The sequence below is a fragment of the Xenopus laevis genome, chromosome 3L (genome assembly GCF_017654675.1).
Source record: "Xenopus laevis strain J_2021 chromosome 3L, Xenopus_laevis_v10.1, whole genome shotgun sequence".
NCBI lineage: Eukaryota > Metazoa > Chordata > Amphibia > Anura > Pipidae > Xenopus > Xenopus laevis.
The window spans coordinates 112506054-112518988 of NC_054375.1; the positions used below are offsets into that span (position 1 = coordinate 112506054).

Genomic DNA, 12935 nt, shown 5'->3' on the forward strand with positions numbered 1-12935 from the left:
TACAAATGATTTTTTTTATTTTGTTGAACAGAAATAAAGATGCAGGCGTACAGGCCCATGAACAAACAAGGAGGGACCGTATTCTAGAAAACTGTAAAAAGACAAATATAACTTTAAGAAACAGTTCTTTTTACTCATGGCCACTAATAAATAAAAAAAAAGTCTTTAAGAAGGGAGGATCCCAAATATCTAATTAATTTGAATTCAGAGCATGGGTTTATTTTTATCTTACTATATATATATATATATATATATTGCTTGCGTTTGAGCATTTTAATAATCTATGATTTATAAGATCATTTCCCTATAAATTATGTTTTTTAATTCATATATTACAAATAGATGCATGATTATTTTTAAGGAATGTGAAATATATTTCTATTAGCCTTTCCACCTTCAAGAAATACACATTGCTGGATCGCAGCTTGTCTGCAAAAGCATTCAAGGAAGATAGAAGTGCATATTCTTTAGTTCAGGCTCTCAATACTACATTATATCACTCTGACTTTACTTATACATATATACTGTATATGTATATATATATATATATATATATATATATATATATATATATATATATATATATATATATATATATATATATATATATATATATATATATATATATAAATGTGTTAATGTGTTTGCCGCTTGTGAGGCTGCCAGGCTACTGTATTTTTTTCAATATAATTGTATAGAAATAGAAATATAATTGTATATATTTATATAAAAGGCTTGTGGCCATTCATAGAAAACTGGGACTTAATTTACAATATATTTTCTGCACACTAAAAAGCTATGATAATTCAAGCAGTGCGCAAGCATGGCCCTAGAGGCTACCTACCAGTAAAAATATCAGCATTAGCAGGGCTGGGTATCAGGTGCCATCGGCTATAGCCCATTTAGCAGAATCAACACATATTCTTTCCTATGTCTGCATGTGTGAAAGGAACTAACATCAATATATTTTCTCTTTGATTCTAAATATTTATCGGATTTAAAAAAAAAAGAAAGAAAAGTTTTTACATTTTCCTGAGAAAAGAATTTAAAAGACTTAAAAAAAGCATAATTTTGGGTAGCATTAACCACTGCTACTCCCAAATTTTAAAAAATTCACATAAAACAATGGCTAATACATCTTTTGGCAGCATTTGTCCCTTCTGCATATACAGCAAGTCTAACAATGGTGCAAGCTAAATGCAATGCCGAACGTGGTTAGTAAAAGGCATAACTAATATGGAGCAGGAAAAATGAAAATCGTTAAAAAGGCCATTGCTGTAAAACTGGAACAATTGAGATTGATTTCAGCTGATTTTTCTGTGACAGCCAATCACTGCCTTACATTTCAGGACATTTGCATAATATGTTTAACAATAACCCCCCACTAAAACTGCTGTCCGCGAGGCTGTAAGGCACACTACAACAGCTGTAAAACAATCAATTTCAATGAAGCAGGGAAGACTACATCATGGTTGATTTTGATAATGAAATATAATAGTGTTTGAGGACAGGGTTACATTTTTTTTTTGTCTTTACATTTCTGCTCACACTATTCGGCTTTTTGGTCCATCATTACAACCGATAATAATTATGGACAGGCAATCAGATGCTACAAAAAAAAAAAATAGTACAAAACACCTAAACAAAATATATATAGTGTATTAGTGCATTTACTCTTGTTGCTAATCAGCATTCTAGATAACCGTTTGTTCATGACATCCAAAATAGATTCCCTAAGCTAGATACAACATGATATGTAACACTATATTTGGAAGCACCAAAGCCTTTCTGGTTTCTTACAGCAGGCTTCAGGATGACTTCTTCACACAGATGGATGCTTGCAGAGAGTGGGCACACAGGCTCATGCAGGTATAAAAGCAGTTTGTGTTGGCTGAAGCCACATTTTGACAGGAAGGCATACATATGATGTTTTTCCCAAACTATCCCCTATCTTCTCCCATGACTCTTCTTATTTCCCATAGAACTTCTTGTTGATGAGGAAGATTAGCAGGTTAACGTTGACCTTTGCGCGATCGAACATCTTCATGACAGCAACACCTTCATATTGCAGCTGGAGAAGATCCTGCCCAAATAAATGTACAAAAAAAGTTAGAATTGTATAAAATGTTCTCATTTTCCAACACTTTACACCGTATCTTTATGATACAAAAGGATTACAGAGAAAAACAATGTTAAATATAAATAAAATTAAATTTTTTGAAAGCAAGTTAGAGGCCCCTTTAACTTTAAGGATATTGCCTGTATATCAACACAGGCACGGCACCCAGATCTTTAGATCAGGTCCACATAGGTCACGAGAAAGATTCTTCATAGGTGGTATCTGGTCCCAGAAAAATTAGCAAAGTCCTATCTTTCTTCTTCTGCATTGTACCATGAATAAAATGGTAATCACAGTACATGGGGGAATATTTACAGGGACGAACGGAGACATAAGCTACAGCATGGAAGTCTGCTCTAATGGATATCCAACTGGTTAAATCCAGGCTTGACTTCTGTTTGGTAATGGAGCATAGCAATCTACAAAACTGTGATTTTTAGGAAAATGTGGGGTTTATAGATCCAGTATAGAGGCCAATACAAGATCATCTTACCTTTACAGCACCTGCAGTTCCAGAACACGCCTTCACCAACCTGTCTTTGGTCAAACTATAGTAATGTATTAATTATATATTATTATAAGCTGAATTACTATTTTTATGATTTTTTTATTTTTTTTCTCAACTTTTTTGGATGCTTGTGATTACATTGCATCTATATAATTGTAGCCAGTGCACTCGATAGCTTTAGACCAGTGATCCCCGACCAGTAGCTCATGAGCAACATGTTGCTCTCCAACCCCTTGGATTTTGCTCTCAGTGGTCTCAAAGTAGGGGCTTATTTTTGAATTCCATGCTTGGAGGCAAGTTTTGGTTGCTTAAAGGAGAAGGAAAGCTACGGAGGCATTTTATTGCCAATATATTAGCTGCAATAGTGCAAGCTAGAATGCTATATTTATTCTGTATAATGTTTTACCATACCTGAGTAAAAAGCTCTAGAAACTCTCTGTTTGTTTAGAATAGGAGCTGCAGTATTAACATGGTGTGACATCACTTCCTGCCTGAGTCTCTCCCTGCTCTGGGCTCAGATTACAGTAGAGAAGGGAGGGGGTGGGGGAAGAGGAGCAAACTGAGCATGCTCTTGCCCAGGGCAATGAGGATTAAGCTGAAGGCAGGAAGTCTGATACAGAAGTCCATGAGTACACAATAGAAGGAAAGAAATGCAGTGTTTCTTTTGACAGGGGACTCAGAGCAGCACTACTTTGGGGGTTTACTGGTATATTTTGATGGACCTTTCTGATAAGGCTTACTTAGTTTTAACCTTTCCTTCTCCTTTAAAAGCCAGGTGCACTGCCAAACAGAGCCTCAATGTAGGCTTAAAATCCACATAGGGGCTACCAAATGGCCAATCACAGCACTTATTTAGCACCCCAAGAACATTTTTCATGCATGTTTTGTTCCCCATCTCCTTTTACTTCTGAATATTGCTCACGGGTTCAAAAGGTTGGGGATCCCTTCTTTAGACAGTTGTGAAATACTAAAGGACATGTAATAATGATGATATCCGTGTAAGCTTTTTGGCTATAAATAAAATAGATGAAAAAAAGAAACAAAAGTGTTGGCTTAAAAACCCAAGAGAGGCAACTAATGGGTTTAGCTGTATCCTGTGAAAAAAGGGGGCAGCTGAGACGTACTGAGACAGTTTGTGTGTAGGTGGGTAATGATGGCAGTTGAGTCCCTAAGTGGTTTTTATACAGCGCATCATAATAATGTGATACTATTGCTTTTTTAATAGAGATGACCCAATTGTATCTTTCATTTAATAAATTAAACATCAGGCCCTGGCATTTCAAATACAGAGAGGCCCAGACAGCCCCACCAGGCTATTAAATAGTGACTGTCTATGGCATTTTACAGCAGCCCCTTTGAAATCTGCCAGAATCCACAGAATAGGCCTGCTAAACATTAACCCATTTTACTTTGATTTAACACACTGTATTGATGGTGGAATGGTTTACCTAGATTATATCCTAGCTGCCAGTACACCCCATAGCTTTGTCTCTGTTATCTGCATTCTCCTGCTTTCGAATCCTTTAGTTCCAATTCAGTGTTAAAGAAGTTTGTGAAACAATATGCTACATGGTATTTGTGGTTTACTTGGGGGGAGTGATAATGATAAGAGGGCTGGTTTTATGCCTGAAGCCTTTGCAGCAATGCCACTTACCGTATATACCAGAGTATAAGCCGAGCTTTTCAGCATCCAAAATGTGCTGAAAAAGTCTACCTCGGCTTATACTCGGGTCAGCGGTACCCGACCCGAGTAGCTGAGATTGCAGTCACTTTTAAACATTGCTATACCAACAGTGCACTTGGGGAGAGACTGCAATATCCCACAATGCCCTCTGTTGGTTATATGAAAGAATAACAGTGACTGCAATATCACACAGCACCATCTGTTGGTTATATGAAAGAATAACAGTGACTGCAATATCACACAGCGCCATCTGTTGGTTGTATGAAAGAATAACAGTGCGCCCTCTGTTGGTTATATGAAAGATTAACAGTGAATGCAATATCACACAGCGCCATCTGTTGGTTATATGAAAGAATAACAGTGACTGCAATATCACACAGCGCCATCTGTTGGTTGTATGAAAGAATAACAGTGCGCCCTCTGTTGGTTATATGAAAGAATAACAGTGACTGCAATATCACACAGCACCCTCTGTTGGTTATATGAAAGAATAACAGTGACTGCAATATCACACAGCGCCATCTGTTGGTTATATGGAAGAATAACAGTGACTGCAATATCACACAGTGCCCTCTGTTGGTTATATGAAAGATTAACAGTGACTGCAATATCACACAGCTCCCTCTGTTGGTTATACGAAAGATTAACAGTGATGGCAATATCGAACAGCACCCTCTGCACATGGTAGTGGGACAGTGGGATAATGCACACAGTAATCCGTAAATCCGGTTGATCGCTGGGGGGGTCGCTTTGGCAGAATGTGCGCTGCTGGGAGACAGGGCTGTAGTTGTGTCTAGGCTTATACTAGAGTCAATAAGTTTTCCCAGTTTTCGTAGGTAAAATTAGGTACCTCGGCTTATACTCAGGTCGGCTTATACTCAAGTATATACGGTACAAAGGATATTAGCTGCAAGTTTGTTTCTATAAGCTGAAGGTAGTGGAAGATACATAAATAAGTAATTATGGTAAGGCTTACAGATATCTAAATGTATTTAAAAGTAATTGAATAGGACACTACAGGGTCCAAAGATTTTTTTCTTCTCCCTGTGGCTCTCCAGCTGCAATATAATTTAGCAACAACTGGAATGTAAAGATCTATAATGCTGGATTTGCTTTGTCTGTAATCTTTGTGATTCAACATGAATATCTGTCAAAACCATACCTGGTAATGCAGCATGACGGTTTCCATCTGAACTCCCATGAACTTGGCTTTCACCTCAAAGTCACCAACTTCATCTGTGGGAGCGATTTCAAAAATCACGTTCTTGAATCTGCACAGATAGAGGAACAAGAAACAGATTGACATATGCTTAGATGGTGAATGTGGTAATGTCTCGTGTTTGTCACGCAACAGTATATGGGAGCTTCCTACTGAAATGAAGAAATATCTCTGAGACCAAACTGAAGGTGTATATAGCAAGTATATACATTTTTTTTAAATAATGGTCCACATCTTAACACACCCCAACTTTCCCCACATATGCCTTTCTGGTCACATTACGTAAGATGCAGTAGGGGAGAAGAAGGGAAGCAATTCAATCTGCATAATACCAATTCACTTTTAACTGAGTTAAGAGGTTTATGTATATTTTAATACCATCTAATGCAGTCTACATCTGTAATAAGGATTTTTCAAAAATGATGCAATCTTTGAAAATGGCATAGAACTAGGAGACTGTTGTGATGCAATACCCAGAGGGAAGTCGAAGTGGAAGATGGGTGTTACCTTTCAAGGCAAGGGAATATAAATTATGTAATTAAATGAAGACTGATTTTGTTAGAACTTTTACTACAGGAGACAAGGCTGTAAGTATACAAGTCATAAAAAAGGGCTGGGAGGAAATTGAAATGTAATTAATAAACCTCTGTAATATAGAAATGTAAATAATGTGTTTATAAGTTTGAAAGCTTGTGTCAAATTCAACTGTAGCTGTACAAATGAATATTAATAAAATAAATATGTGCATAGTATGTTAATATATGACAAATCTCCGCTACTGGGCTTTTTGGATCTAGATAAGTGATCTCCAAGCAGTGGCTCGTGAGCATCACGTTGCTCTCCACTCATTGATATTGCTCCCAGTGGCCTCATAGTAAGTGCCCATTTCACTGGCTTAAATTCAAGTTTTGGAGGCATAAAGGTACAGATTTTCTCCAGAAGAGCCTCATGCAGGCTAGCAGTAGACATGGAGTTATCAATTTGGCATCCACAAGGACTAACAAGGCACCAGTTTCCTTCTATATTCTTTCTGCTTCATAAAGTTAAAGGGTAAGTTCTGACCATTATGGTAGGGGTTGCCAAAATAAACATCCAAGTAACATTCATTAATAGCAACTACATGTTTCCATATTATTGGTAAACACAGAGAAAATGTACTTGATTATCTGATTCACTGACCCCAAATCCACTATTCTCTGCAGCAGGACATTAGTAGCAATTGGGACAGTGTGACTTTAAGTTCTACTGCAAACAACCTGCCTCTGCCTTACTTATATGCATACCATTAATAGGCAGCCAAAAGCATGCTATAAAAATTAGAGAGGGCAACTGCGGCATGCATAGTAGCTCTTGATGTCATGCTGTCTTCACCACTCCCCACTTCCTTTCGTTGAAATCTGCAAAGAGCATCCGTTACTTAATTAATGGGGTTGCCTACCTTTAAATTAACTGTGAGTATGATGTAGAGAGTGATATTCTGAGACAATTTGCGATTGGTTTTAAAATTTGTGATGTTTTTGAGTTATTTGGCTTTTTATTCAGCAGCTCTCCTGTTTGAAATTTCTGCAATTTGGTTGCTAGAATCCCAATAACCCTACCAACTATGCACTGGAATATGAATAGGAGACTGGAATATGAATAGGCGAGGACCTAAATAGAAAGATGAGTAATAAAAAGTAGCAATAACAATACATTTGTAGCCTTAAAGAGCACTTGTTTTTTAGATGCGATCAGTGACCCCCCCCCCATTTGAAAACAGGAAATGGTCAGAAGGCAAATAATTAAAAAATTATAAAAAAGTAAAAATGAAGGCCAATTGAAAACTTGATTAAAATTAGCCATTCTATAACATACTAAAAGTTAACTTGAAGGTGAACCACCTCTTTAACGTTATCAGTGATTTCTAGCAATGGATGTTATCTAGAAAATGTTCATTTTGTGAAGCCCTACCATTTTGCTAGAATGTTGCTCAAGGTGATGTTCATTCTCTTAAAATATATTTAGTTTCTGATATTTGCCAGCATGGCACTTCATACAGATTGGTACAGTGGTGCTTTGTGATATCTGGTACTGCATCTATACATATTTGAAGTTGAACACAGAACCCTCAAAATGCAATGCCCATCCCTGCCACCCTAATGCACACAAAAGAGAAATTAGAGGACAAGTAAAGGACAACTAACCCCTGGAGCAACCATGGCTTGGCAAATACATTATTACAACACTATTTACTTTGTAAATATCATAGTTACATAGTTAAATCGGGTTGAAAAAAGACAGTCTATTATATTCTTAAGTACCACAATTATTTCCCCTGGTATGGTCAGAGCCAACAGAACTTACTGATTTGCTTGTAGATCCTCAATCTCTAGCAGTACCCCTTTCTCATGCAGCCGTGCCGCAGAGTATTTCAGTGATATCTTTTTACTCTTCTTTCCTTTAGCTTGTCCTGGTTTTTTAGACAACCTGGAGTAAAGAGTAAAACATAGAAATACAAGATCATTTACAACGAAAACCTAGAACAGCAGTAAAACTATGTATGGAAAGTGTAACAGTTGAAAGAACAGTAACACTAAAAACTGAAAAAGTGTATCAATGTAATTAAAATATAATGAACTGTTGCTCTGCACTGGTAAAACGGGCATGTTTCCTTCAGAAAGACTACTATAGTTTATATAAAGAAGCTGCTGTGTAGCCATGAGGATAGCCATGTGCTATGTAACCTGTGCCTTTTCTTTTTTTCCAGCTTGAATGGCTGCCCCGATTGCGACACAGTAGCTTGTTTACATTAACTATAGTAGTCTTTCTGAAGCAAACACACAGCATTTACCAGTGCAAGCTAACAGTATATTATATGTTAATTACTTTAAAATGCTTTCATTTTTTGGTGTTACTCTTCCTTTAACAGAGTCTGACATTTGAAATAAATGCTAGATTCTTTTGTTTTGTCAAGATAATAAATCAACTTCACCATTAACATACTTTTTATATGAACATATAGGGGCAGATTTATCAAAATGTGAGTTTTGAGCTTAATAAATAAAAATGCACCCACTTTCTACTCATTCATATGGGATTTTAGAACCGTATTTATCAACTGGTGAGTTCTAACTTTCACCCATTGATAAATGCAATTCTAAAAATCCCATAGGAGTGAACAGAAAGTTGGTGAGTTTTTCGGTGGTGAGCTCTAATCTCACATTTTGAAAATCTGCACCATAGTCTTAAAATAAAGGGCCAAAAGTAATGAGATGCTAAAATAGCCAAAAGTAAAGGCAACCTCTTCAAATCACATCTGATCAATGTGAATACTGCTGAATTTCAAACTGCCACGGAAGCAAGGCCAGTTCAAGAACTATTCATCAGAAGCATGTGTTTGTGAGAATGATATAAAGATCAGTGGTGGGGATGGGATCTGTGTAACATCACTGATAAATCATGCTTCACAACCGGCAGTCTATCACTAGTTTAGAGGTTGAATAGTGGTCGGGGATGTTTGCCATGGTTTGGGCTAGAGTGCTTGGTTTTGGTAAAAGAAAACCTTAAGGCTGCAGTGCACAACAACTTTCTTGCAAATTCCTTGCTTCCAAATTTATGGCATCAGTTTGGAGAACTCCCTTTCCTGTTTCAGACCAATAATGCCCCAGGGCACAAAGCACAGTTACTTAAAGGGATACTGTCATGGGAAAAAAATTTTTTTTCAAAATGAATCAGTTAATAGTGCTGCTCCAGCAGAATTCTGCACTGAAATCCATTTCTCAAAAGAGAAAACAGATTTTTTTATATTCAATTTAGAAATCTGACATGGGGCTAGACATATTGTCAATTTCCCAGCTGCCCCAAGTCATGTGACTTGTGCTCTGATAAACTTCAATCACTCTTTACTGCTGTACTGCAAGTTGGAGTGATATTACCCCCTCCCTTTCTCCCCCCCCAGCAGCCAAACAAAAGAACAATGGGAAGGTAACCAGATAACAGCTCCCTAGCACAAGATAACAGCTGCCTGGTAGATCTAAGAACAACACTCAATAGTAAAAACCCATGTCCCACTGAGACTCCTTCAGTTACATTGAGAAGGAAAAACAGCAGCCTGCCAGAAAGCATTTCTCGCCTAAAGTGCAGGCACAAGTCACATGACCAGGGGCAGCTGGGAAATTGACAAAATGTCTAGCCCAATGTCAGACTTTAAAATCGATTATAAAAAAATCTGTTCGCTCTTTCGGGAAAAGGATTTCAGTGCAGAATTCTGCTGGAGTAGCACTATTAACGGATGCGTTTTGAAAAAAACATGTTTTCCGATGACAGGATCCCTTTAACTTCAAACCAACTGAACTGAAATGCCTAGTGCAAACTAGGCCAACATCAAGCATCAGTAATCAACCTGGCTAATGATCCTGGGGTTGAATAGAGCCACATTCCAACAATGTTCTTTCATCTACTGGAAAAGAGTCAAGAGATATTCCATTCTCCTAACATCTTTAACCTTAAGGTGGGTATGGAGTTTTGTTTTCTTTCATCTTAACAAATATTTGCTATCTGGTGTGCTATTTTTGTCACTTTAAAGATTATTCAAAGGAAGAAAATGACAATCCAAAAAACATTCCATGAAACTGGAATAATACGTTTCTACAGATATTTGAGCAGCATTGACTCTCAAAACCTACTTGCGGTTGCTTGCCAAGTTGTCCATACAGGTTTTGATGTAACTCTTGTAATAATCCACTTGCTCCTCATAGAATAAAGCCTTAGAGTTCAATGCTGTGTGTGTCTGCTGCAGCTTCACAAGCTCTGCCTTTCGTCGTTGGCGGTACCGCCTTTGATTACGGATATCCTGAATTAGAGGAAAAAGAATTAGACAGAAATGCCTACTGAAAACTATAATTAGGGATTATGGCGTTAAAAATACATTTCAAACACTTGTCTTGCTTTAAAAATAAAAAGTACATTCCCCTAGAATTCACTCCTCCTTTTTATTGAGGGCCTTCCAAAATCCAGGAGATCATTCTGTAGGCCATATAGTCAAATACTGTCCAATGTGACCATCTGCATAGAGAGAGCTTAGGCAACTCTCGCTTCCATATCTGCAGATGACTAATGCACATGAGAGACTGACGGGGGTTGGCAGGGATTGCAGTGCAGTGTAGTGACTTGGCTGTTTTGAAATATTGCTAACGGTGGCCAAAAATGATAAAATTTTGTTCTTAGTTTGTACAGACAGAATAAAACACAATCTAACATATTGCTTCCACTGTGCTACCTACAAATGACCTTAAAAAGGCCTAATAAACCATGGTTATTAAAATTATTCTAATAGCAGAGAACTGCTGTGCTGCTTCTCCAACTACGAATGGATTTAGCAAGAGCTACTTGAGTTTGGAGAGTACCACTTATGAAATACTGCCTTTTGTAAAGCCTCTTATCTTTCTGTCCATCCAATATAACCTTCTGTTTCCATACTATTTCCTATATACTGCATAATCTAGTGTTTTTTATGGTACAGTATACATTCCCTATATGTCAGTTTACCTTGGCAATATCATTGATGAGATCCTGGTACCGATTATCTGGATTTACCATACCCATTTCTGCAAGCTTTTTTAAACCAGCTTTTATCTTATCCTTCTTCTCCTCAAGGATTAGGTTGCTGTCTTGCTTTAGGCTCTTAGCTGTTTTCATCTTGTCTGGGGTTTTTGCATCTCTCATAGCTCTTCTCTGCATGGCTCGCAAATGATCTGCTTCCTGTTACATGAAAACACAAGATGAAGAGCACATGATGGCAGATGCTTTCACATTTCACATTAATGGTGAATACATTTCAAAACTGCATTTTATTCACATACACAATAAAAGATTACCCTGGTAACTTAATCTTGTCAAACACCAATAATGATATTTAATATGTATAAAAAATTATGCACCTATATCCATCTCTGGCTACACAGCTACATTTGGCTTTTTTTTTTCCTACCTGTTCACTGGTGGCTCGTGTTTGTAAGATTTCTGCCAAGGTTTCTCCAGGTTGGAACCGGATAACATCCACAATGAGACGTTTTGTGCTATAATAAAAAAAAAAAAAAGAGTTATCTTTATGTTAAAAAAGAGAGCTTTATATTTTATATTTTTTAAATATTTTTTATATTTATATTTTTCAACAGTTGATAGCATGCAGGACGGATCCTCTGCCAGCATACTTCAGACAGCAGAGAATAAAACAAACCTGCAACCGCTGACTCCCAGTCACTTTAATGAGAGGCACACCACAGTATTGATACTGGCACAGGATAAAAATGCACTATTCAGCATTTTTGAGCTGAACAGCACCAGTAACAGAAGTAAATGAAAATCTGCAGTGGTGATTTGGTCCCTTAAAGGAACACCAAAAAATAAAAGTGAATTCAAGTAATGAAAATATCATGTACTATTGCCCTTCACTGGTAAAACTGATCTGTTTGCTTCAGAAGCACTACTACAGTTCATATAAACAAGCTGCTGTGCAGCAATGGCGGAGATGGAAAAAGGAGATTTTGTGTTACTCACAGTTAAATCTCTTTCTCTTCAGTCACTTGGGGGACACAGGAGACAGTGGGGTATAGCTGGTATAACTAGGAGGCAGGACACAACAAGAAGAATAACTCACTCCTCCTCCACTGGCTATACCCCTCTAGTGGGCGGAGCCTAATCAGTTTGTACCAAAGAAGGTTAATATGAACTAATCAACAAGAATTGGCAACATATCTGAGGGGGCCTCCTCTTAGGGAGGGAAGTCCTGTGTCCCCCAAGCGACTGAAGAGAAAGAGATCTAACAATGAGTAACACAAAATCTCCTTTTCTCCATTTTCAGCTTGGGGGGCACAGGAGACAGTGGGGATGTACCAAAGCTGTCCCCAATATAAGGGCGGGAAGAGGCCCTATGCAGTCGAAACAACTGCGGCCTGAAGAACCTTCCTGCAGAAGTGTGTGTCAGGTGTCGCAAAAGTGTCAAAATGGTAAAATTTGGTGAACGAGTGGATAGATGTCCACGTCGCTGTTTTACACAATTGCTCTGCCGAGGCTTGATTCCTGAATGCCCAAGACGTGCTCACCCCCCTAGTGGAGTGGGCCTTGATGTTAGCAGGTGTGACTGTCCTTGTGATGCGTAGGCTTTTTGGATAGCCTGTTTTATCCACCTTGAAATGGAAGCCTTGGAAGCCGCTGAGCCTCGTCTTGGTCCTGATGGAAGAACGAATAGTGCATCTGATTTGCGGATGTCTTGACTTCTATGCAAATATGACTTGAGAGCTCTAACTGGATCCAAGGAATGGAGTGCAACTTCTTTTGAGTTTGCTGGTGAAGGACCAAATGTTGGGATGGTACTCTCCTGGTTTAGATGGAAGGAGGAAACCACCTTAGGTAGAAAAGATGGTAC

At 37.9% G+C, this 12935-nt stretch overlaps 1 protein-coding gene across 2 annotated transcripts in view; it reads right to left on the minus strand.

Moving 5' to 3' along the window:
• The window catches only part of iqgap1.L (IQ motif containing GTPase activating protein 1 L homeolog), a 93482-nt gene continuing 80547 nt past the window's right edge, over positions 1-12935 (minus strand). Inside the window, exons 33-38 of one of the 2 annotated variants that reach the window (XM_018250835.2) lie at positions 11499-11586; positions 11057-11269; positions 10195-10361; positions 7874-7996; positions 5474-5582; positions 1-2083 (exon numbers count right to left, since the gene is read on the minus strand). In XM_018250835.2, the coding sequence (XP_018106324.1) occupies positions 1970-2083; positions 5474-5582; positions 7874-7996; positions 10195-10361; positions 11057-11269; positions 11499-11586 (814 nt within the window). In that variant the 3' untranslated portion in view covers positions 1-1969. 2 annotated transcript variants of the gene reach the window in all.